The sequence below is a fragment of the Diceros bicornis genome, chromosome 34 (genome assembly GCF_020826845.1).
Source record: "Diceros bicornis minor isolate mBicDic1 chromosome 34, mDicBic1.mat.cur, whole genome shotgun sequence".
In the NCBI taxonomy this organism is placed as follows: Eukaryota; Metazoa; Chordata; class Mammalia; order Perissodactyla; family Rhinocerotidae; genus Diceros; species Diceros bicornis.
In genome coordinates, this window is record NC_080773.1 from 14,515,345 (window position 1) to 14,541,335 (window position 25,991).

The following is a 25,991-nucleotide window of genomic DNA, read 5'->3' on the forward strand; positions in this document are numbered from 1 at the left end:
AGAACACTTGGAAATTCTGTAAACAACTCAAGTACACAACTTATAGAATTCAGCCTGCAGTTAAAAGTCTCTGTGCAACCATCCAGTACAATACCACAGGCCATGCTTGACCACATTGTGGTCAAGTCCAATGGAGAAGCCCATGTGCTGTGGAACTGAAGGCTACTTCTGTAAACCAGATGATTGGGCTTGGAGCAGATCCTCCACTTCCCATCAAACTTTCAGATGACTGAAGCTCTGGCCAAGCTCTTGACTGTAACTGAATAGAAGACTCTGATCCAGAACTGCCCAGTAAATGCTCCTGAATTCCCGAATCTCAGGAACTGTGAGATAATAAATTTTTTTAAGATGGTTAGTTTTGGTGTAATGTGCTACACAATGATAACTAATTCAGTCAAATTTTCCTGTCTCCTTAAATGTTTGGTAATTTTTGATTCAATGCCAGACGCTGTTGGGTACTGGATATGTTTTTATTTCTATAAGTAGTCTTAAGCCCTATTATGAGATATAGTTAAATTACTTGGAAACAATATTTCCTTTTGAGGTTAGATTTAGGCTTTGTTAGAAGGAATTAGAGTATATTGTAATCTATGGATAATTTTAGACAATCACTGAAGCAATACCCTTCTGAGTGCTCTACCTAATGTTCCATACTATAATATCTTCCACCTGGATAGAGGAAACAGGAACTCTCTCAAGTCTGAATGAGCTATGAGGTTTTTTCCTTCTGCTTCCTTTGCATGGTTCTTTCCCTTCCCTCTGGTCCTCATACACATATGCTGAGCAGTCTCAGCTGGACACAAAGCAGACTCTCTGCAGATGTTTAGAGGTCTCAATCTTTGCAGCTCTCTCCTCACTGGTTGATTTCTCTGAGAGAAGACTTCTCTGGTCAACTTCTCTGAGAGACATTGTCCTCCCTAAACTCCAAGCTCTGTTTCCTCGACTCAGACCAACTCTTGGGCTACCCTTGGGTTCCTGATATTTCATGTATTTTTTTTCATTTTTCTAGTTATTTCACATGGAGGTAAAATCCAGACTCTGTTACTCCCCCTTGACCAAAAGCAGAAATTCAGTAAGGCTGTTTGAATGATTTCTTAACTCTTTTCTTCATATCAGTACCCAGCAAGATGTGGATGAGCACAGATTTTGACTTGGCTTTGAATTCTAGCTCCACCACTTCCTGGCTGTGTGACTTTAGGACTCTATGACTTAAGCTCTGTGCACCTCAGTGTCCTCCTCTGTAATGGTTCCTGCCTAAGTGGTTATGGTGAGGGTGAAATGATACAATATGTGTGAATTGTTTAGCATGGTGTCTGATTTGCAGCAATCACTCAAGTCTTAATGGGTATTGGTGTAGAGATAATACCTTAGATGTGTACTGCATTGGTTATGTGTGAACTCTAGTGCCAGTTCAACTTATGTTTGGATCCTGATTCCTGCACCAACTGGCATTATGACTTCAAGATGGTTATTTGATATCTTTGTACTTCAGTTTCCTCATCTGCATAACTGATATTTGTGAGGCTTACATGAACTGATGCGGTTAGCACAGGACTAGACACATGGTGCATGTTCAAAAGTATAAACATCACCTCACCACCATCATCATAATCTCCATCACAATTATATATACTGGACTCCAAATACTATACTCACAGATAACAGGACCAGATGACAGTTGCTACCACATCAATCATACCTTGCCATTAACATCAAGGGCACACAGCACCACAAACTGGGATACTTGGTTGCAACACTCCAGGGTAAGCTATTTACATTGGAGTCTAAGTGAATGAATCTTCCGGGAGTGCTGCAGTGCACAACCTGCATTCCCATACAGAGTAACTCTGACAGAAAAAGTTGAATGTCAAAGAGCCAGGACCAGGGCTGACCTTCAGTTCTTCTTAGCTTTACCATCAGGAAGCTGACTTCTTCCAGGATCTGCTTCTCAAGGCTCTGTTTCTCCAACCTGATGTTATGCAGAACCTGTTCACCAAACTTTCATAGGACATTCCACGTGCTGCCATAGGAGAAAGTAATGCCTGAGAGAAAAGAGGGTGAGCTAGCTCAATGGACATTTATTCCTGGGGATCACTGCCCTGTGAGTCTCCCTTTCCTGATAACCTGCTTGGAGAACCATAGAATGTATAAGTCCCTTACACTAGGAAGCCTTCCATGACCTCCAAGTCATCAGGCTTTCTCTCTGCGCTCCCAAAGCTACCAGGGTTTTCCCTTCACAACCTTGATAAGTTCAGCATATCACTGCCTAGTGACAGGGCTGTTTACCCCATTAGACTAAGAGTTCTGAGAGGGCAAGTTCCAATTTTCTCTGAATTGCTGGCCTCAAAAAAACGAAGTACATTATTTCATTGAATCTTCTCAGTCTTCTCAGAATAGTAAACTGGGGGTCAGATCAGGGAGGCTACCTGCCAAGAGTACACAGCTAGTAAACGACAGATCCTAGGCTGGTTTCTTTATACTATGTATGAAAAACTTAGATGGTGTCTATTTTTAAGAACATACTATATATGTTCTCAGATGTTTTACTGTCCAAATTTAATAAGGTGAACTTGTCTCCCTTCTTCCTCTCCCTCTTCCAATACACATGGACAATTGTAGTCATATGCCCAAGCCAGAGGGATAAAATGAAAGTGGGGAAGTGACCTCAATATTAATAGAAAGAGTTTTGGCCCCAGACATCTCTGAAGCTAGTCAGATATCGGGAAGCCATCTATGGTAGTGGCATGTGTTCCCCATGAGACTCTGCAGGATTAAGAAAGTGAGCCTAGGATGAAGGTCTCCAGGTCCCTCACTTTCAGCCTGGCACCTGTCTTTTTCAGCCTCATAGTAACCTTCAACATAGTATTTTGAATAAAGAACGTGTGCTTTAAAAGTTTGAAAAACACAGTAATAGTTGCTTTCTCAATTCCAAATAGGACAAGCTATTGAATTGTCAGCGAGAGTTTGACCTAGCATATGAGGTGGATGTGGTTGGGGTTTACAAAGGAGTTGGTACAGTGTAGTTTGGTTTGGTGACATGATTGACAAGGGGTAGAAGCAAGGGAATTAGGTTAGATCAAGCATGGGATTAGTAGATTGTCTTGAAGCTGATAATCAGAATGGTGTTCAGTAGGCAAGGTTGGTAATACAACGGGGGTGGGTAGAATGTATTAAAGCCTAATCAGCCAAAGACTACCAGGGACAAAATTGTAGTGTGACAAAATCAGGTTAATTGATTTGATACAGGGAGGAAGGACACTACAGAAGAACCATGGAGTGCTGGTCATTAAGTGGGATGGGAGCAGTGCCTTGTGTAAGATTCGGGTTCATGCTGAAGAATTCTGAGAAGAGTCTAAGGTAAGTGGAGTAAGTTCTGTCATAGTTGGTCTTTCTAAAGAGGGATTAGGAGAAGTGGAGATTACCTAGGGATTGGATGCAATCAATCATGCGATGTGGCTGATTGAACAATTGCATATTCTAGGCAGTAGATGGGTATAAAGAAGAAGTCTAGGGAGTCATTGTTAAAAAACATCAGGAGTCACTCAAAAGAGGGGGTCCTTACAGCATTTTACAACTACTGCATGATGCTGGGAGGAACAATATTTCCTGTTTACTTCGTAGCTGGCTTTCTCTGTCTGTCCTTCCAGTCTGATTACTGACAGAACTGGATTTTCTTTTTGAGTCCAAGCTTATGTCACTCTTCCTGTGAGATTTTTTACTTTTTCAAATGATATTGGAGCATGGGATGGGTTTGGTATATTGGTGCTGAGATTTAATTTTGATTTAGGTTGAGGTTGGGTTGTTATTTGATGTGTTGGATTGGGTGATTGAGTTTGTAGGATTAGATGGAAAATAGGTATTGGAGATGGGCCAAATTGGCCCAAACAGTCTTTGGGATAAAAGATGGAGCTAGGGATTTGGAAGAAATTATGAGTTCATTTTGACCAATAGGATTGGGATGAGGTTGATTACGGAAATTTATCATGCAGATTGGATCGAGGTCTAGGTGGACAGTCAGGACTGGTTCTGGATCATTTGACTTGTCAATTGAGATGGAATTTGAGTATCAGGTTGATGTTAAAATAAAGACTGATAAGATTGGTATTGAGCTTGAAATGGAAACGGGGATTAGAACAAAAGTACAATTTAAGATATTGATGGTGTCTGGGGACAGTGAAGCTTGGACAATTTCATCCCAGGTCCTGGACTGTGCAGTTTCCATGCCATCTAATGCCTCTAAAGGAATCAGTGACCTTGAGGGACACCAAGACGGGAGAACTATCTCAGTCTTTCATATTGCAATAGTGGAGAAAGTGTTTTCTGGGAGGGAGGAGAGGAGGGGTAGGCTTACCATTTTCCTTGTTGAACTTGGAAAATAAGAGGAAGTCACTCCAACCACTGAAGTCCTTATCATGGTCCACAAGAGCCTCCTTCATAGTTTGGTACCCACTGAGGACCACCAGCTGCCTGGATCCAAGATACATGGCCCTGTGTACAAGGAGTATAGCCCTGTACACAGGGTTGTACTCCTTACTGAGCTGTGGGTAGGAACACAGAGGTGACATTTGGCCTCCTTATTCCCTCCTCCTCAAGCTAAGGGGTCAGCGCCTCTGTGAGGGATGTCAGCATGCTCTGGGAGCCTAGCTTCAGCGGGTTTCCTATGAATGGGAGGGGTCTGAGTCCTGCAGAAAGTCGATCCTTGTGCCTGAGTAGGGATCAGGAATAGACAGGTAAGAGCCAGGAGCCAAAGTAGGATGGCTGTGCACAAAAGGCTCATGGTGAAGGCAGTTGCAGGCAGCACCTGAAATGAAAGAGGGAGAGGTTGTGGCCATGGAAGGGATACTTGTTCCTGTCATCTCCATCTGGAACATGCCTTCCCCAGGCCCCAGATACAGGGGAAGGTGAGGAGAGGAAAAGAAGCAGAGAGGAGTAGAGACAGGGAATCAGACTTGAGAGAGAAAGGGAGGGAAGATGGGTGGGAGGAAGAGAGGGAGAAAGAGTGGCAGAGGCACAAAGGGGCAGTCATAGAGAGAGAAACATTAAGAAAGAGACAGGCAGAGAGACAAAGATGGAGCCAGAGAGACATAAAGGATGAGACAGAGACACTGAGAGATAGGAACAGAAAGAGGTAGACAGAGAGTGACTTACACAGAGATAGAGAGGCAGAGACAGAGAGAGAAAAAGTGACAGACACAGCTTAAACTCAGAAAGACATTGGAGAGAACATAATAGGACGGCTTCTCTCTCTCCCTGTCTCTTTATCCCTCGCTCCCTCTTTCCACTCTCTTTCCCTCCCTTCCTCTGTCTCCTTTTCCCTGTGTGTTTCTCTGTCTCTCCCGCCTTTCCTTCTATCTCCATCCTTCCACATTTCTTCATCATTTTCACTATCCCCATCTGACCGTGGTTGTTGCCTTTAAGTTGTTCAATAGGTGCCTTGAGGTTTTTGTGAATGGAACAGGGTGGGGCTGAGGTGGAAGGTCCCAGAGCTGTTCTGACCCCATGGTTCATTTTTGGACAACAGGGAATTCCTATGGCCCCTGAATGGCTGAGCTGGGGGACACAGGATCAGGAGACCCAAGGGGAGAGCTCTCATTTAGGTTGTCCTTCTCTTCCTCGTGGCCCCTGCAATCCTGTGTGGCAGACATCATGAGTGAGAGAGTTGGTGAATCTCAGAATAGTACACTCACATCATCACTATTTCTTTGGGTAACAGACAGAATCATGGAAACATTTACCCTTAGATCTAATAGATCTTAGAATCATGAAACTTTAGAATCATAGACTCCTCAATCCCCTAGAACGTAAGCTCCATGAGGGCAGAGATTTTGTCTATTTTTTGGTCTGTGAATTTCCACAGGAAGTACCAGTGGCAGACTTGGGCTAAGATCCAAGTTTTCAGAACACACCCATTGCATCTTCTCTCCATCATCCTCCTGTCTGAGACCAGAACTCCCACTCCTCAGTTCCTCACTTACTCTCCCCCTGCTATCCTGACTGTCAGTTTGGAGAAAGTTGAAGAAGAGCAGGTACCCACATTCTCCTCCCTCTTCCCTGGCTTCCCCCTCACCTCCTTCAGGGAATTCCACAAGTTCTCCATGTGCACACCAAGGATATTTCTTACAACATGCTGGACTGCAGGGCTGACAACTAATGGCCAGAGGGGGAGGAGGAGAAAACCTGAGAGGGTCAGCCACACAGCAGTACCCAGGTGCTTTATGCTTTTTTATCACCACCAAGCAACTACTCCCAGGTCTTATCAGGACACTGTCCTCTTGCATCAGGTCCCAAGAATATGATGGGAGAGGGAAGTCCTCAGCATCATACTGAGTCATTGCTCTTGCCATCCTGCTGGGTGTATTAGTTTGCTAGGGCTGCTGTAAATAAGTACCACAACTGATTGTTTAAGTAGCAGAAATTTGTTGTCTGGTGGCTCCAATTCTGAGATCAAGCTTCTGGTGGTTTGCTGGCAATCTTTCTGTGTAGAAGCTTCACTTTCACCTTTTCCTCTATCTTCACATGCCATTCCCTGTGTGTGTGTATCTTTCTGCAAATTTCCCCTTTTTATGAGGACATCAGGCATATTGGATTATGGGCCTACCCCTTTCCACTTTGACCTCATCTTAACTAATCATGAGTACAATGGCCCTATTTCCAAATAAGGTCACGTTTTGAAGCACTTGAGGTTAGACTTTCAAGATATGAATTTTGGGGGAGACACAATTTAACCCACAACAACTGCATGCCCCCTGCTCAACTGTCTATAGGAGAGCTTTCCCAATTGTCCCATCCTTTTCCAGGGTCCACCTTTGGCTGACCTCACTCCATGTACCCCTTGGCTATATCCTGTTGCCTGTGTCCACATATCTCCATCTAACTGTGCTTATAGTTCTCCAGTCCGTGGTTAGTCCCTTCTGCTAACTGTCTTTCAGTCACACCTCAAGGACTGTGGTTTTTTGCATCTGCCTATTTTCTTCCATCTTAGCTTACCCTTTTCCCAAATTCTCCTGTTATTTCCTTCTTTCTCTGTCACATCCCATTCAGCCATCACATCGAGATACTGGTGGTCTGTTGTCTTCTCCATGGATTTGCATGAAGCCATGTGGGAGTCCCCACTCTGTATGCTGTGAAAGACTCTGCTCCTCTAGCATTTTCTGTATCACTCTGTTGCAAGCACCCTGTTTCTCTGGCCTAACTCTTCTTTTGCCTGATCAGCTCCCCATTCTACTTCTATCTCGAGGTTCAGCTGCTCAGATCAATGACCCCAGAGCAGAATAAACAAACTACATGCTGGATGTCATCATGACCTTTTGACCAAATGCCCTAGGGACACCAGGTGTGAAATCCCACCTCTCCCAGGAGAAGGTTCTGGAGGACATACATACAGGTTTTTCTTTAATGATGGTCATCCTAACAGGTGTGAGGTGATATCTCATTGTGTTTTTGATTTGCATTTCCCTATGATTAGTGATGTTGAGCATCTTTTCACACATATGTTGGCTATTTGTATTTCTTCTTTGGAGAAATGTCTATTCAAGTCTTAAGGCCGGTTTTGAATCAAGTTGTTAGTTTTTTGGCTGCTGAGTTATGAGTTCCTTATGTATTTTAGATATTAGCCCCTTGTCAGGTATATGGTTTGCAAATATTTTCTCCCATTCTGTAGGTTGCCTTTTCAGTGTGTTGATAGTTTCCTATGCTCTGTAGAAGCTTTTTAGTTTGATATAGGTTTGATATAGTTCCACTTGTCTGTTTTTGCTTTTGTTGTCACATCCAATAAATTGTCAAGACAAATGTCATGAAACTTTCCCCCTGTGTTTTCTAGGAGTTTTACAGTTTCAGATCTTATCCTTAAGTCTTTAATTAATTTTGGGTTTATTTTCTGTCTATGGTGTAAGATAAGTGTTCAACTTCATTCTTCTTCACGTGGATATTCAGTTTTTCCAACGTCATTTGTAGAGGAGACCATCCTTTCCCCATTGTGTATTCTTAGCACCCTAATTGAAGATCAGTTGACCATACACACAAAGGTTTATTCCTGGGCTATCTGTTCTGTTCTATTGGTCTATGTGTTTGTTTTTAATGACAGTACCATACTATTTTAATTACTGTAGATTTTTAATGTATTTTGAAACGTGGAAGTCTCATGTTTCTAGCTTTATTCTTTCTCAAGATTGTTTTGGCTATTTGGGATCCCTTTGGTTCCGTATTAATGTTTGGACTGTTTTTTCTATTTCTGTGAAAAATGCCATTGAGATTTTGATAAGGATTGCATTGAATATGTAGATCACTTTGGGTAGTATGAACATTTTTAACAATATCAAGTTTTCCAATCCATGAATATGGGATGTATTTCCATTTACTTGTGTCCTGTTTGATTTCTTTCATCAATGTTTTATAGTTTTCACAAGTCTTTCACCTTCTCAGTTAAGTTTATTCCTAAGTATTTTTTTTGATGCTATTGTAAATGAGATTGCTTTCCTAATTTCCTGTTTGGAAAGTTCATTGTTAGTGTATAGAAATGCAATTGAGTTTTGTATGTTGATTTTATATCCCCCAACTTTACTGAACTTGTTCATTAGTTCTCACAGTTTTGTTTGGTGGAATATTCAGGGTTTTCTACACACAAGGTCACGTCATCTGTGAACAGAGACAATTTTACTTCTTCCTTTCCAATTTGGATGCCTTTTATTTCTTTTTCTTGCCTAGTTGCTCTGGCTAGAACTTCCAGTACTATGTTGAATAGAAATGGTGAGAGTTGGCATCCTTGTCTTGTTCCTGATCTCAGAGGAGGAAAAGCTTTTCACCATTGAGTATGATGTTTGCTGTAGGGTTCTCCTACATGGTCTTTATTATGTTGAGGTACTTTCCTACTATACCTAATTTGCCCAGAATTTTTATCATGAATGGCTGTTAAATTTTGTGAAATACTTTTTCTCCATTGTGTGGTTTTTTTAATCCTCCATTCTATTAATGTGGTGTATCATGGTTATTAATTTTCATATGTTGAACCATCCTTGCATAACAGGTCATTGTATACGATCCTTTTAAGGTGTTGTTGAATTTGGTTTGCTAGTATTTGTTGAGGAATTTTGCATCTGTGTTCATCAGGGATATTGGCCTGTAGATTCCTTTTCTTGTAGTGTCCTTATCTGGCTTTGGTAGGAGACTAATGCTGGCCTTGTCAAATAAGTTTGGAAGTGTTCCTTCCTTTTCAACTTTTTGGAAGCATTTGAGAAGGATTGACATTATTTCTTTAAATATTTGGTAAAATTCACCACGGAAGAAATCTGATCCTGGGCTTTTCTTTGTTGGGAGGTTTTTGATTACTAATTCAGTCTTCTTACTAGATATAGGTCTGTTCATATTTTCTATTTCTTTATGATTCAGTCTTGGTTGTATATTTGTAGTAATTTATCCATTTCTTTTAGGTTATCCAGTTTGTCAGTGTATAACTATTGTCATGTCAGAGTACCCATGCCCAAGATGGGATATTTTAGGGTAACGGGTACTAGGAACATGGGGAATTTAGGCAAGACAATACTTCCAATGGCTAATATGGGCATACTTGTTTTTCTTCTACTTTATATTCAGTAACTCCCTTAAGATTATATGTAGTACCTTGATAAAATTTAGTAGGATCCCCAGGTATAACTGTAATTTGAGCCCCTCTATTGATTAAGATCATGAACACTTGCCAATTGATGAATTTCAACACACATTTAAGCTAATTCAGAACCTGTGTGGTAGAGGCACAAAAGCTAACCAGTCCCTTTTATCTTTTGGCTATGTAAGTTCTTTCAGTAAATTTTGGATTTCTATTGGGGTCAAACTGGGGATTTTTTTTTTTGTTTTTTTTGCTTTTGTTTCCACCCCCCCACCCCCGTATTCAGATTGGTCTCTCTCTCTCTGTCTCTCCCTTTCCATCCCTCCCTTCCTCTTCTCTCTCTTCCCTCCCTTCCTTTATTTTTTGATCACTGAATATACTTAAGGGGAGTGGGTGGTCATCTCTACTCTGCTCATATTTATAAATTTCTTACTCTAGAGAGCCTCAAATCAATATTGTCAGGCTTAGGGGCATCCCCTATGGCAATAGTTGCTTTATAAGGCTTAAGTCAAGTTTGAATGAATCCCTTCACTGTGCCACAGGAGTTCCATGGATGTTTTCCCTTATAACCCTGAAGATCAGAATTTTTGTTTCAACAGAGGCATGGGCAGCAGCAGCAAAGATGTTTAAAGGCCCTGGAGAGCAGTCCACTTTTAGGACTATGGACCTTAACAGGCCACCTAATGGCTGTTTTTTTCCCTTTTCTCTCTCTTTTTTACTTCCTAAAGATTGCTTTCATGGATGACCACCTGATGGGTCCATACATATACAGGGTATAGTCTTTCCTGTGAGGGTACATGCTCTCTATCTCTTTCTCTTTCTGTACATATATATATATGTTAGATATTAGATATTCTCTTACATAACCACAGAGCAAGTATCAAAATCAGAGATTTTAACATCGATACCATACTATTATCAAATCCACAGTCCATATTAAATGCTCATTAATTGTCCCAATAATGCCTTTGTAGCAATTGCCCCTTTCCCCCAGTTCAGGATCCAATCCATGATCATGCATATTTAGTTGTTATGTCTTTGGTCTTCCTTAATCTGGAATAGATTCTCAGCTTTTGTCTTTTTTAACCTTGACATTTTGAATAGCATAGAATAGCTGTTTTGGGTATTGTCCAGAGCTCAATTTGGATTTGGTTGATATTTTCTTTTTTTTTTCTTTCTTTTTTTTTTAAATTTTTTGTTTATTGCAGTAACATTGGTTTGTAACATTGTATAAATTTCAGGTGTACATCATTGTACTTCTATTTCTGCGTAGACGACATCATGTTCACCACCAAAATACTAATTACAACCCATCACCACACACATGTACCGAATTATCCCTTTCACCCTCCTCCCTCCCCCCTTCCCCTCTGGTAACCACCAATCCAATCTCTGTCCCTATGTGTTTGTTTATTGTTGTTATTATCTACTACTTAATGAAGGAAATCATATGGTATTTGAGCTTCTCCCTCTGACTTATTTCACTTTGCATTATACCCTCAATATCCATCCATGTTGTCACAAATGGCTGGATTTCGTCGTTTCTTATGGCTGAGTAGTATTCCATTGTGTATATATACCACAGCTTCTTTATCCATTCGTCCCTTGATGGGCACTTAGGTTGCTTCCAAGTCTTGGCTATCGTGAATAAGGCTGCAATGAACACAGGGGTGCATGTACCTTTGCAAATTGGTGTTTTCAAGTTCTTTGGATAAATACCCAACAGTGGAATAGCTGGATCATATGGTAGTTCTATCGTTGATTTTTTGAGGAATCTCCATACTGTTTTCCATAGTGGCTGCACCAGTTTGCACTCCCACCAGCAGTGTATGAGAGTTCCCTTCTCTCCACATCCTCTCCAACACATGTTGTTTCCTGTCTTGTTAATTATAGCCATTCTGAGGGGCGTGAGGTGATATCTCATTGTAGTTTTGATTTGCATTTCCCTGATAGTTAGTGATTTTGAACATCTTTTCATGTGTCTGTTGGCCATCTGTATATCTTCTTTGGAGAAATGTCTGTTCAGGTCTTTTGCCCATTTTTTAATTGGGTTGGTAGTTTTTTTGTTGTTGAGATGCATGAGTTCTTTATATATTTTGGAGATAAGCCCTTATCAGATGTATGGTTTGCAAATATCTTCTCCCCATTGTTAGGTTGTCTTTTCGTTTTGTTGATGGTTTCCTTTGCTGTGCAGAAGCTTTTTAGTTTGATGTAGTCCCATTTGTTTATTTTTTCTATTGTTTCTCTTGCCCGGTCAGATGTGATGTTTGAAAAGATGTTGCTAAGACCGATGTCAAAGAGCGTACTGCCTATGTTTTCTTCTAGAACTTTCACAGTTTCAGGTCTTACATTCAAGTCTTTAATCCATTTGGAGTTAATTTTTGTGTATGGTGTAAGGTAAGGATCTACTTTCATTTTTTTGCATATGGCTATCCAGTTTTCCCAACACCATTTGTTGAAGAGACTTTCTTTTCCCATTGTATGTTCTTGGCTCCTTTGTCAAAGATTAGCTGTCCATAGATGTGTGGGTTTATTTCTGGGCTTTCGATTCTATTCCATTGATCTGTGTGTCTGTTTTTGTGCCAGTACCATGCTGTTTTGGTTAATGTAGTTTTGTAGTATATTTTGAAATCAGGGAGTGTGATACCTCTAGCTTTGTTCTTTTTTCTCAGGATTCCTTTAGCTATTCGGGGTCTTTTGTTGTTCCATATAAATTTTAGGATTCTTTGTGCTATTTCTGTGAAAAATGTTGTTGGAACTTTGATAGGGATTGCATTGAATCTATAGATGGCTTTAGGAAGTATGGACATCTTAACTATGTTAATTCTTCCAATCCAAGAGCACGGAATATCTTTCCATTTCTTTGTGTCTTCTTCAATTTCTTTCAGAAATGTTTTATAGTTTTCGGTGTACAGATCTTTCACCTCTTTGGTTAAGTTTATTCCTAGGTATTTTATTCTTTTTGTTGCAATTGTAAATGGCATGGTATTCTTAATTTCTCTTTCTGCTACTTCGTTGTTAGTGTACAGAAATGCAACTGATTTTTGTATGTTGATTTTGTATCCTGCAACTTTACCATATTCGTTTATTACTTCTAAAAGTTTTCTGGTGGATTCTGTAGGGTTTTCTATATATAAAATCATGTCATCTGCAAATAGTGACAGTTTCACTTCTTCCTTTCCAATTTGGATCCCTTTTATTTCTTTCTCTTGCGTGATTGCTCTGGCTAGGACTTCCAATACTATGTTAAATAGGAGTGGTGAGAGTGGGCATCCTTGTCTGGTTCCTGTTCTTAGAGGGATAGCTTTCAGTTTTTCACCATTGAGGATGATATTAGCTGTGGGTTTGTCATATATGGTCTTTATTATGTTGAGGTACTTTCCTTCTATACCCATTTTATTCAGAGTTTTTATCATAAATGGATGCTGGATCTTGTCAAATGCTTTCTCTGCATCTATTGAGATGATCATGTGATTTTTATTCTTCATTTTATTAATGTGGTGTATCACGTTGATTGATTTGCGAATGTTAAACCATCCCTGCATCCCTGGAATAAATCCCACTTGATCATGGTGTATAATCTTTTTAACGTATTGTTGTATGCGATTTGCTAGTATTTTGTTGAGGATTTTCGCATCGATGTTCATCAGTGATATTGGCCTGTAATTTTCTTTTTTTGTGTTGTCCTTGTCTGGTTTTGGGATCAGGGTAATGTCAGCTTCGTAGAATGAGTTAGGGAGCTTCCCCCCCTCCTCAATTTTTGGAAGAGTTTGAGAAGGATAGGTATTAAGTCTTCTTTGAATGTTTGGTAGAATTCGCCAGGGAAGCCGTCTGGTCCTGGATTTTTATTTTTGGGGAGGTTTTTGATTACTGTTTTGATCTCCTTACTGGTGATTGGTCTATTCAAATTCTCTACTTCTTCTTGAGCCAGTTTTGGAAGGTTGTATGATTCTAAGAATTTATCCATTTCTTCCAGATTGTCGAATTGGTTGGCATATAGTTTTTCATAGTATTCTCTTATAATCAACAAGGAAACATTGGCCTTAAACGACACACTAGAACAGATGGACCTAGTAGATATATACAGAGCATTCCATCCAAAAACCGAAGAATACACGTTGTTTTCAAATGCACATGGAACATTCTCCAGGATGGATCACATATTAGGCCACAAAACAAGTCTCCATAAATTTAAGAAGATTGAAATAATACCAAGCATCTTTTCTGACCACAACGGTATGAAACTAGAAATCAACTATAGGAAGAAAATCAGAAAAGCCACAAATACATGGAGATTAAACAAAATGCTACTGAACAACGACTGGGTTAACGAGGAAATCAAAGAAGAAATCAAAAAATACCTGGAGACAAATGAAAATGAAAATACGACATGCCAGAATTTATGGGATACAGCAAAAGCGGTTCTAAGAGGGAAATTTATAGCAATACAGGCCTATCTCAACAAACAAGAAAAATCTCAAATAAACAATGTAACAATGCACCTAAAGGAACTGGGAAAAAGAAGAACAAACAAAGCCCAAAATCAGTAGAAGAAGGGAAATAATAAAAATCAGAGCAGAAATAAATGAAATAGAGACCAAAAAAACAATAGAAAAAATTAATAAAACCAAGAGCTGGTTCTTTGAAAAGATCAACAAAATAGACAAACCTTTAGCTAGACTCACCAAGAAAAAAAGAGAGAAGGCACAAATAAGTAAAATCAGAAATGAAAGAGGAGAGGTTACAACAGACACCTCAGAAATACAAATGGTTGATATTTTCTTATGCATTTTTTCCAGTACAATTTTTAATCTCTTGGAAGGCAAAGGCTTTTTCAATAGATGCTTAACATGGCATTGCATCAAAGCCTAGGCTTTGGTTTCCATGAGTTCTACAGAAGTGGGCCTTTTCTGTAGAAGAAAGAGAAAGCCTTTTCAATTTCCAGTGTCTGTTGTCTCACAGTTTCACTAGGCTCCATGATTAAGCCTTTATGGATAGTATTGAGAAGTGCCACATGACTGTTCAAAGTGACCTCAAAGTAACGGGACAATTTAAATCATCTGCAGCTAGAATTTTCTTTTTTTCCATAAAGCTGCCTTATATATTTGGCTCATTCTTTTAAAAGAATGTCATGGTTGCTCTTTTTTTTTTTTTTTTTTTTTTTGTGAGGGAGATCAGCCCTGAGCTAACATCCGATGCTGATCCTCTTCTTTTTTTTTTTGCCGAGGAAGATTGACCCTGAGCTAACATCTGTGCCCATCGTTCTCTACTTTATATGGGATGCCACCACAGCATGGGATGACAAATGGTGTGTGGGTGCGAGCCCGGGATCCGAATGCACGAACCCCGGGCTGCATGAAGCAGAGTACACACACTTAACCACTTGCACCACCAGGCTGGCCTATGGTTATTCTTTTTATATACCCACCCCCACTTTTTTTTTTCCGAAGAAGATCAGCCCTGAGCTAACATCCATGCCAATCCTCTTTTTGCTGAGGAAGATCGGCTCTGAGCTAACATCTATTGCCAATCCTCCTCCTTTTTTTCCCCAAAGCCCCAGCAGATATTGTATGTCATAGTTGCACATCCTTCTAGTTGCTGTATGTGGGATGCGGCCACAGCATGGCGGGAGAAGTGGTGCGTTGGTGCGGCCAGTAGTGGAGTGTGCACTTAACAGCTAAGCCACAGGGCTGCCCCCGCCCCCAATTTTACATACAGTAAAATTCACTTTTTACAAATGCATAGGTTCTTATAACCACCACCACAAACAGGATACTGAATAATTCCAAGACCCCAAAGAGTTATCTTCTGCTGTTATTTGTATTCAGATGCTCCGCTCGCCTCTAACTTCTGGCAACCATGGATCTGGTCTCTGTATCAACTGTCAACTTAAAAACCAAATGTCCCTGTTATTTTACCCTCAAGATGAGTTTATTTGGGAATAGCCAAAAGAACTGCAATACAGAATGTGCATACCATGGCAAATCATAGGCAAATCCAGCAAACAAAGCAGGGGAGCTATCTTTATAGAGAAAATGGGGAGTAGGAAGGGGCGGTTGTAAAGGAAAGTCCGTTGGGGGAAAGTAGCAGTTCAGTGCAGCAACAGCTTCTCATTGGCTGAGCTGTGGTGTTTCTCATTGGCTGGGCTGTTGCTGGGCGGGGAGACAAAGCTTCCTTCAGTAGTAAAGTAGTTTTTCTTCCTGTCCAAGATGCAAGCTTCCCTCTCTTCCTGTTTGGTGTAATTGAGGATGTATGACACGGATGAGAGCTCCCCCTACAGGCCTTCCTGGCTCCAATTTTGTTCAGATTCCTTTTATTAATTTCCACAAAATATTTTTGCCTTTTCCAGAATTTCATACAACTGGAGTATGATGTGTGTCCTTCTAAGAAGACGGCCATGTGAAGACAGGCACACACAGGGAAAGTGCATGTGATGACAAAGGCAGAGTTTGGAGTTATGCAGCTGCAAGCCAAGAGATTCCAAAGATTGCCAGCAAACCACCAGAAGCTAAGAAGAGGCAAGGAAGGACTCTCTTACAGGTTTCAGAGGGAGCATGGCACTGCTGACACCTGGATTTTGGACTTCTAGTTTCCAGAACTATGAGATGATGCATTTCTGTTGTTTTAAGCCTCCCTGTTTATGGTACTTTGGTACAGTCATCCAAGGAAACTAGTACAAGGGGCTCAGCATAGTGCCGGGCACATAGCAGATACTCACTCATGCTACTTGCTATTGTTCTATGGCAAGAACAGCTGTGTGTGTGTGTGAGTGTGTGTGTGTGCATGTTTTAACTCTGGGGAGTCTTGGTTTGGCAGAAGAGGGTGGTGAAGAATGAGTTACCCAGAAGCATCACCATTTCATCCTCCCATTCCTGCAGCCATTGAGTTTTTAAAGCTCTTCAGCACTGAGCCTTGTTTCGACAATCACATAATCCTGTGAGGAAGGAGGCAGATAAGAAGGTGAGGCCAGAGGCTCAAGAGGCTCAAGAAGGCCCAAGGAGTTAGCAGCAGAGCGTGGACCAGAATCCAAGGCTTCTGCTCCCACCTCCTCCCCAGCACTGTCTCTTTGCAGACTTGAGTAGTTGGCCTTTCCAGAGCACCAAAGCTGAGAGTGTCCTGTCTGGACAGATGTGATCCAGGCACTGGTGGCTACAATGTGACTTCTGACTGCACCTTTGGTAATGCCTTGATGGAATCCTGCTTTCTCCTTTCCAGGTGTAAGTTTGAGGATTATGGGGATTAATACTTGTTCTCTTTTTCCCCTCTCCTCTCCCTTGCAGGGCAAAGACCTGCTAGCCACTCAATCTTCCCTGGGAGATGGGCCTCATTATCAGAACCCAGCTAGCTCCAGCCCCTCTCTTGACTCTTTCTCAGAAGGAACATTCAGCTTAGAGAACTGACATTTGCTGCCAGAGGGGCTGGGGATGCAGTTCCCAAACGTGTGTGCATGGGAACCTCTGATTCTAAAATTATGAGCATCAAGAGTTCCAAGCATCAGTGATTCAAATACTGTCAAGTTCTGGGAATCTGAGAATCAAAGATTATTAATTGTGGACTTTGCAGTTCCAAGATTTGACAGTTTTTCTACAGCACAATTCTAAGATTCCCCCAGTTGAGGTTTCTAGAAGCCTCTTAAGGTGACATGCACATGGATGGATGAGGTTTGATTTTGATACTGGATTGTTAATGTGTTTGCAATAATAAAGAGTATGGTCCTATAGATCCATCCTAATCCCCCTCCAATGAGCAAGAAGCAGCCAATTAATGGAAATCATGTTGCAAAACACGGATAAGAGGAATTGAGAAACTTGAGAATCATAGCCTGTTATGAAACGTGCAGAGTTCAGAAGATCAGATTTCCCTTCACTTGATCTCAATCACTGGTCCTTCCAGTGTGGCAAGTTTTGTGGGGGCAGGGTCTGTGTAGCATTTATATCTATGGCTACATCTGAATCTATATCTAACACAAAGATCTGAGGCTGATGTGTATGAATGTTCAGAAGTATGCCACTTCTTGCTAACTTATTTGAGAGTAGGCAGATAATTCTGAGATTCTTATCTGGGTCTTACCACAGACCCCAGATCCATCAGAGAGAGTCTCACCTTCAGAAACTCATAGGAAATATGAGTTCATGCACACACTCAGGGGAACATGCAATCACATACCGGCATGCACACATATGTGCACACACACACACGTACATGGCTGTGCTATGACTAAAGTTCTCCCAGCGTTCTCTGAAAGTGTTTCTCTCCCCCACCCACTTCATGAAGAGGTCTGACTTCTGTCCCCAGGTCTGACTCTGATTGGACACAGGGGCCTTATCTGGTGGGGGGCATGGAGTATGCCCTGGCATCCAAAGTGTGCACGAATGGGCAAGAGTGTGGGCAAGTGTGTAGTGAAGCCAGGTCAGATGTCCGTCAGTGCTCTGGAGAAATCCCCTGGACAGAGCTGTTCAGATTGTGTAGTAATATACTAAGTTGTTTTTCACTTGAGGAAGGGGTGCACTTTAAGAGTCTACACAAAGGACTGTGGGTCAAGTTGAGCCATCCCTGCACAGATCTGTGCTCAAGTACTTGCTGAGCATGTACTGTGTTCTGTGGTACCTCAGATAGAGACTTAACCTATCTGAGCCTCAGCTTTGTCACCTGTAAGATGGGCATGAACACTGTTCCCCATCGCATATGTTTGTGAGCATTGAGATGAGTGTGTAATGCTTTTAGCATAGAGCTGACACAGAGTACTTGCTCAATAAATAATAGCTGTTATTTTTCTTTTTCACAATATAGTGTAAGGCATCGCTTCCTCTCATCCCAGCTCTGAAAGATCTATCTCTAGCAAGGTGAACAAAGCCCATTCTGTTTCTTCTTCCACTCCTATCTACCTTTCCCCCTTATCTTCCCCCCAGTCCCTCCCCTATCCTTAGCCCCACCCCTCCCATTAGCCCTGCCCTGGTCCCTCAATTCCCCATTTGCTCCTCCCACTAGCCCTGCCCTGCCACAGCCTTGGCTCAGCGGGGCAGGAAGCTCATGGTGTAGTTTCGTGGAATGGTGGCAAAGCCCACGTGTTTGGGGGACACGTCGATGTCCTGGGGTGCCTGCGGAGACTTGAAGCAAAAGTTCTGCATGATGGTGGTGAGGAAGAGGAAGAGCTCCATTCTAGCCAAGCCTTCTCCGAAACAGTTCCGCTTTCCTGAAGGAGAAGATGAGACCAACTCTTACCACCACCTCGCTTCACAACTGACCCCCAGCTGCACTCTCCCAGGAAGGAGGGTCTGGAATATCCTGAACTGAGAAATTTCTGAGAAGTCTCTAATTGTCTCTGAGCCTCCATTTCCACTGTACTTGGGATGGAGGTGAGCCATACCAGACTGTAGCAATGGGAACTTTAGATGCCCCTTCCCCCCAGATACACACTCAAATATGGCTGCTGTGCTGTCATCTCCTTCCTAGCAATATGAAGAATTTAAATGCCCTTGGACAAATCTCTGACTCACTCTGGGCCTTGATTTTCCCCATCTCTGAAATGGGTATGAGGGTCCTTTTCCTTTTGCCTGGGCCCAGGTCCTTGGTTGTTTTAGGGATTGCAGCTGGTTGGCTAAAGGGTAGATTCTATGAAGGTCTTCCAAGCTGGGAAAGATATTATGCTACACCTCAGAGAGAAGAGCTGGGATGAAGGAGGCCCCTGTTGGTGTGAGTGGTGGCTTGACAGCAGATAATGGTCTCTTACCGAGGGAGAAGGGCACAAAAGCATCACTCTTCTTAAACTGCCCCTTGTCATCCAGGAAGTGCTCAGGGTTGAAATCTTGGGGATTGGAGAAGAACTTGGGTTCTCTCAGCACAGAGCCGAGCATAGGGAACACTTCAGTGCCCTGGTGGGGAGAAGGGAGGAAGATTTGATAAGGCAAAATGGGGGACGGGTGTGATGAAAGTGCATGGGGGTTGGAGGGAGTATTTGCGTGTCCTAGGTAAACAGAAATGGGAGACATGGGAGTTCTGGCCCTCTGAGGGAGGAACTTTGAGGGACTTGACATTCATGTCACTGAGATAAGAAGTTTGTGTGACGTGGGGTCTGTGTTTCCTGAGATAGAAGGTTTGGGGGACAGGAAGTTTCTTCCCTGAGAAGGAAAGTTTGAGAAAGATGAATTCCATGTATCTTGGGGCAGAACGTTGAGAGGACAAGCAGTTCTCCTCAAGGCAGGAGGCTGGGGGACATGGAGTTCATGTCCCTGAGGTAGGAAGTCTAAGAGAAATGAGGTTCATGTCTCTTGAGACAGGATGTTTTGGAGACAGAGGGTTCATATTCCTTGAGGCAAGAGGTTTAGGGGAGATATGGGATTCAGGAGTCTCTGAGTGGGAAAGTTTAAGGGACATTGTGGTTGGGGAAGTCTTTGATTGAGGGGGTAAGACAAGGTCTGGAAGCTTCTAAGGGTGATGGGGTCCTGAGTCAGAGGGCACAGGTTGGAAGTCTCTCTAGGTGGGACAGGGCAGCACCTTGGGGAGGATGAAGTCCCGAAATTTGGTGTCCTTGGTGACTCTGCGGGCTAGGCCCATGGGGATCATGTCTCCAAATCTTTGGATCTCGTGGATCACCGCCTCTGTGTAGGGCATCTTGGCTCGGTCCTCAAACTTGGGCTGACGGTTCTTGCCAATCACCCGGTCAACCTCCCCATGGACCTTGGCTGAGGGAGGAGGGGAATGTGTTTAGGTATCTAGGGGTCTCAAGGCAGGAATGATGGTCCAAATATGAACAATGGTACATCCATGTGTGGCATGGATGTAGACCATTCAAAACAGACTTCTGCCATATGCATTATTGGTGCAGGGTCCTGTTCACTTGGTCGTGCCAGAATCATAGGGGAGGCCCAAAGTAGGGGTCTTGGAGGATGGTCTGGAAAGGCAGTGGCACTTGGTAGGCTTAGCATAGGAGATATTTTATCAATTCAGATATTTTAAATATTTTAACAGCTGTCAAAACTTGGATGGTGCCCATCAGCTTAATATCACCCAGTCTCTGGATAGCAGGGCATGCCTGAGGGTCCAGGGATCTGAGAGAGTTGGGGACATTGCAGTGGGCTTACAGGATTTTTGAGGATCTGTGACGCCCACTTCCCTGCCCCCTCCAGCCTTACCCTCCACATCTGGGTGCTTCATGAGCAGCAGGAAGCCATAACGTAGGGTCGTGCTGACCGTCTCTGTGCCCGCAAAGAAGAGGTTCAGCGTGGTCAGTACCAGGTTCTTGAAGCAGAACTCTGTATTAGGGTTCTTCTGCTCCTGCAGGGAGAGAGGGCTTCAGGCTGAGCCCACTCCTCCATGTTCTCAGGGCCTTTCTGGGGTTTTTCTTTTGGACCCACCTCTCCTCAATCCAGACCAAAGGTGGGAAGAGGAACCCTAGTTCTGCCAGGCTCCTTTCCAGTCTCCAAGCCTTTGTCCAGGTTGCTGGTTCTGCCTAAAATGCTCTTCTCACATTCTTTGACAGCTGCCTATCTGTCCTTTAATTATTGTTGTTTAGTTGTCACTTTTTTATGGTAGGAATATTTAGAAAGAGAGGGATAGTGAGAGACTGTGAGTGAGAAAGAGGGACAGAGATGGCGTGATAGAATGAATCACAGACAGCTTAAGAGATACACTTTTTCTGAGACACAGATACAGAGTTTTAAGCAACAGCATCCTATTCCTTCACTAAAAATCTTAGAGCTTGCTATGGAGGACTCCCTCCCTTGATCCTTCCACCTTGCACTTCAGACTCTATAATGTCCCATCTCTTTTCTTCACAGAAGGGAGCTTCACATCTAGATGGAGGAGGGGACCCTCCACTGTATCATAGTAAAGCCAGGTCACCTGTCCACGCAGGTGCATCTGATAAGCAGAGAACAAGAGGTAAGAGAGCATGATGGCTAAAAGCACCATCCTTAGAGTCAGAGAGACCAGGGTTTGAGCTAAGGCCCACCTCTTGCTCACTGTGTGACATCAGGCAGGCCATATATACTCCCTGGGCCTCAGTTTCCTCAGTTGTAAAATGGGTGATAATAGAACCTCCTTCAAGAGCTGTTCTGAGTGCTAAGTAGGAGAATAGTGCTAAGTAGGCGAATACCATAAAGCCCTTAAAACTGTGCCTGGCACACGATAGTGTTATGGAACAGCTTGCTGTTATGATTTGCATGCACAAGTCTTGCCCGTGGGTAAGTGCTCAGTAGATGGAACAGTGATGGCTAATTGTCACTGGGATTGTGATAGGAGCTTATTTGAATGGGCCTCTATTCTCCCCTATCCCCTGCCTGATTTCCCTCTGTCTCACTTTGGACCTGCCCGCCTGGCTCCTGGTGTGTACCTCCTGCATGCGGATGAGGAAAGAGTCGATGAAGTCCCGCGGGGAGTTGGGATCCAGGGTGCGTTGGTTCTGCTCCACCTTCTTGGCTATGAAGTCCTCCAGCCCCTGCAGCTCCTTAAAGGCCTGCTGCTGTGGCCCTGGCAGGTGTTTCATCACTGAGTAGAACATCTCATAGAGCTGAGTGTGGGGGAGAGAAGATGGAGAGGGAAGGACAGCTGTCAGTGGGCAGGACCCAAGTGGGACCGTCTCAGGGCAATGAATGCACTGAGTTAAAGACACCTGTCCTGGTGTTTAGATGTTTAGATGGGGATGAATGGGAATAGATGTCTAAGTTTTCACATCAGTTAAGTGTGAGGGCCCCTGTCCAAGAATTTAGCTGAGATGGACTGGGACACATGTTCAGGTTTCAGATATTCAGGTGAGGCTGGATTGGAACACACATCTAGGTGTTGAGATATTCAGGTGAGGTGGGGTTGGGAGACACCTGTCTAAGTGTTTACCTACTCAGGTGGGACTGGTATGGGGGGGGCACCTCTCTAGGTGTTTAGGCATTCAGGTGAGCTCAGTGGGACACAACTGTCCAGATATTTCAGGTATCTGGATTGGAGGCTTCTGTATAGGTGTTTGGGTAGTAAAGTGGGGCTGATGTGCAGGTGGGGCTGATGCGCAGATGTTAAAGAGAGGGAGATACCTGTTCAGGTGTTCAGATATTCAAATTGCCCAATAAAGGGCACTTCTCAAGGTGATTGAGAATGCTTGAGAGTAGTTATTTGGGTGTCTGCAGAACAATCTATCCAGGTGTTTGCATGTTTAGGGGTCTTGGTTGGGGTACCGCTCCAGATGTTCAGACATATTAGTGGGCTGGGTAGGGAACACTTTTCCAGACATTCCAGTCAACTGATTTGGGACACTTGTGTAGATATCAAATGATTTTGATGAGCTGATTTTTGTAGCACCAGATGTTCAGGTATTCAGGGGGTGGGCTGAGGTGGTCACTTGTCCGGATGTTAAGAAACTCAGGTGGAAAGATGGACTCTCTTAACAGGGGGCACCTGTTAGATATTAAGGTAAGTTGGGATGGGAACACCTGCCCAGGTGAGAGAGCTGGGTTGGGGGCATGAATCTTGCCTGCAGGCTCTGGTTCTGCTTTTGGGGGGGTGGGGTCATCTGTTGAGATATCCGGGTGTCCATGGAGACTTGGTATTGGGCACCTGTCCTGGATCTGGTTCAGTTGTCCAAGAGTGGGGGGTTGGATTTGACGGACCCTATCTGGAGGAGATTAGGAGTTTAGGCACCTGTCTCCGAGTGGAGGAGAAGTTGGCAGGGTGTGCTAGGACATGGTAGAGCTGTGCTGGGATGGGTTACCTGCCCTGTAGACGTAGCTGTGAACTGGAAGCTTCCCAGCATCATACGCAGCAGTGACAGGAACTCTTTGTCCTCATAGTCAAAGCGGTCCCCAAAGACAATGGAGCTGATGACATTGGAGACTGTTCGGCTCAGGAAGAAGGTGGGATCGATGAAGGTGCCTTGGGGGGTGGGGTGGGGTCAGGGAGAGACAGGAATTCGAGGGAGAGTCACCTCAGCGGTCTGATGCCAGTCTGAGAACTCGAGGAGGGCACTGAAGTGATGAACCCAACTTCCTGCAACAGATCCCAGAACTGGGAGCCCTGAAGATTTTCCCCAACCTAGTCCCCATCCTGGGCCAGAACGCGCATCCCAATCTAGTGATTTGGATGTTTTTCTCCTCCTTCTGACACACTCCAGGGTCCCCCCCACTCACCATGAGTACTCCGGAAGGCCTCGATGAGGAAGCCCGCCTCCTCCTGGATGCGTTCCTCGATGCCACGCTTGCCCACGCCAAAGTCCCTCAGGGTGGTGATGGAGAAGCGCCTGAGTTGCTTGGCGCGCTCCCCATTGCTGAACGCAACACCTGGAGAGAGTGTTTAGGAGAGGGGAGAGGGCAGAGATGGGCAGGGGCAGGCCATAGACCAGCCCCAGGGGCTCCGGAGAAGTAGAGGGAAGTGGGCAGAGTGAGAGGAAGTGGGAGGAAGATGGAGAGACTCTGAGGAGAGACAAGACAGAGAAAGAAACATAACAGAAATAGGGAGACAGAAACTCAGAGCCAGATAAATACAGAAAGAGAGACTGAGCTGGAAGAAAAGAATCAGAAGGAGAGAGATAAGACAGATGCACAGAGAAAGAGAGATGCAGAGACATTCACGTGAGGATATAGAGGAGGGAAGGAGGGGAAGTGAGATAGGTGGAGATCTGAGAGGTGGATATAAAAAAGTGAAAGATTCTAAAACTGAGCCAGAGAAGAGAGAAAAAATGTGAAGAGAAAAACAGAGAAGGTCTAGAGAGATGAGAGACTCTTACAAGGAGACAGAGGCATGGGGATTTTTAAGCAAAAATTATGTGAGATTCTAAGATTGAGGAAGAAGAGAGAGAGGGAGAGAGAAACATGGTGAAGCACAGAAGCTGAGAAGAATAAAATGACAAAAAGACACAGGGAGACAGGGGGCCAGGGTTCCAAAGCAGAGATCCTGCTTCTAAGAGACACAGAGAAAGAAGAGACCTCTGGTGAGAGAGAACAGGGAGATGGGGCAGCGAGAGGCAGGGAAGAGCAGAGACGCAGAAACTCTAAGACGATTTAGAGACACAGGGAGAGGTAGAAGTCAACAGGAATTGGGGCAAAGAGAGAGTAAGACTCTGCTACAGCCTGAGTGGGTGGGGGAGGCAGGGTGGGAGAAGAAGGCTGGGGACCCCACTGAGGACATCAAGTCAGCCTGCCCACGTTCCCCCACTAGGGGTCCCACTCACCATAGCCTTTGAAGAGCCAGTCGAAGGTGGCCTGCTCTCCTCGTCCACTGAATTCCTCAGCCTGGTCCACCAGAGCCTCCTTCACAGCTTCATAGCCACGCAGCACCACGATCCGCCGGGGCCCCAGGTGGACCGTGAACACTGGCCCATAGCGTTTGCTGATCTGATGGAGGAGGGTGGGAGTGGTCAGAGGGAGCAGCCTCTACTCCGAACTGGCCTTGTACCCAGACCTCACATCCTGGGATGCATTTCCTCACAGGTTCTGACAGTCGAGGGGATGGACATCCCAAGATCTGGTCTTTCCTGGCTAGGACTCTGATGCTGAACCCTCAAAACTCCCCTTTCCTAAGACTCTGGTCCAACCTTGTCAACCCCTGCCACAAAGCCCAAGACAAACTAGGAAGGCCCCCACACCCCCCCCATTCCACCCATCTCCCTGCCCCATGACACCTTCATGAGGGAGTTGTACATCTGCTCCGTGTTCAGCTGCAAGTAGTTCCCGATGAAGGGCAACGGGGTGGGTCCAGGAGGCAGCTTCCCCCAGAGCTTCTTCTGCCTCCATACAGACATCAAGACCGTTACAGTCAGGCAGGCCAACAAAGCCACCAGAAGCAGCCCTGAGGCCAGCATGGTGGCACTGAGAGTGACTGTCAAATGGTGACGGCTGGGATGGTTTGCCTTTATACTCCCTTGGAGAGATGGTGGATTTTGGTCTTGATTATGTAATTGTCTCATTTCACCGCTACACCCTCACCATGCTCCCCGCCTAGCTTGGGACACAGCCAGCAAGGAAGAAGGAGAGGGACTGCTGGGCTGATTAATAGGGAATGGGGCCCAAGACTGAATTTGTGGCCCTCAAGTGGGACCATGCCAGGGATGTGGACTTTAGTGAGGGGGGCAGTAGACAAATGCCAGAACTGAATGTTTTGGAATATTTGCATGGGAGAGGCCCTGTTCTTTGGATTTGGGGTCTCAGAGAGTGAAGGGACCCAAAGTTGTGGATTTTGGGGTCTCAGGAGAGAAGAAGCCATGGATCTGGATTTAAGGATACTGGAATGAGACAGCTTGCATGACTGTGGAATTGGAGGTCTTCTGCATCAAAGGATGTAGGTTTAAAGATCTCAGGATGAGAGATTCCTGGGAATAGATTTGAGGGTCTTGAGGTGAGGAAAGACCCCAGGGTGTAGATGTGGGGTTCCTGGGAGGGGAAGGATATGGAGAGTGTGCAGCTGGATCAAA

At 44.0% G+C, this 25,991-nt stretch overlaps 1 protein-coding gene across 2 annotated transcripts; it reads right to left on the minus strand.

Annotated features, from left to right (window-relative positions):
- Positions 1-18,612: 18,612 nt before the first annotated feature.
- Positions 18,613-25,382, minus strand: LOC131397856 (cytochrome P450 2A13). Of its 2 annotated transcripts, XM_058530966.1 has the most exons (9): positions 25,203-25,382; positions 24,753-24,915; positions 23,713-23,862; positions 23,298-23,458; positions 21,933-22,109; positions 20,734-20,875; positions 20,096-20,283; positions 19,332-19,473; positions 18,613-18,794 (listed from the first exon to the last, which is right to left on the minus strand). In XM_058530966.1, the coding sequence occupies exons 1-9, from the start codon at positions 25,380-25,382 to the stop codon at positions 18,613-18,615; spliced, it is 1,485 nt and encodes a 494-aa protein (XP_058386949.1). The 2 variants fall into 2 exon arrangements, with proteins under 2 accessions (XP_058386949.1, XP_058386950.1); XM_058530967.1 differs by lacking the exon at positions 24,753-24,915 and having other exon boundaries at positions 25,193-25,382.
- Between the last annotated feature and the right edge of the window lie 609 nt (positions 25,383-25,991).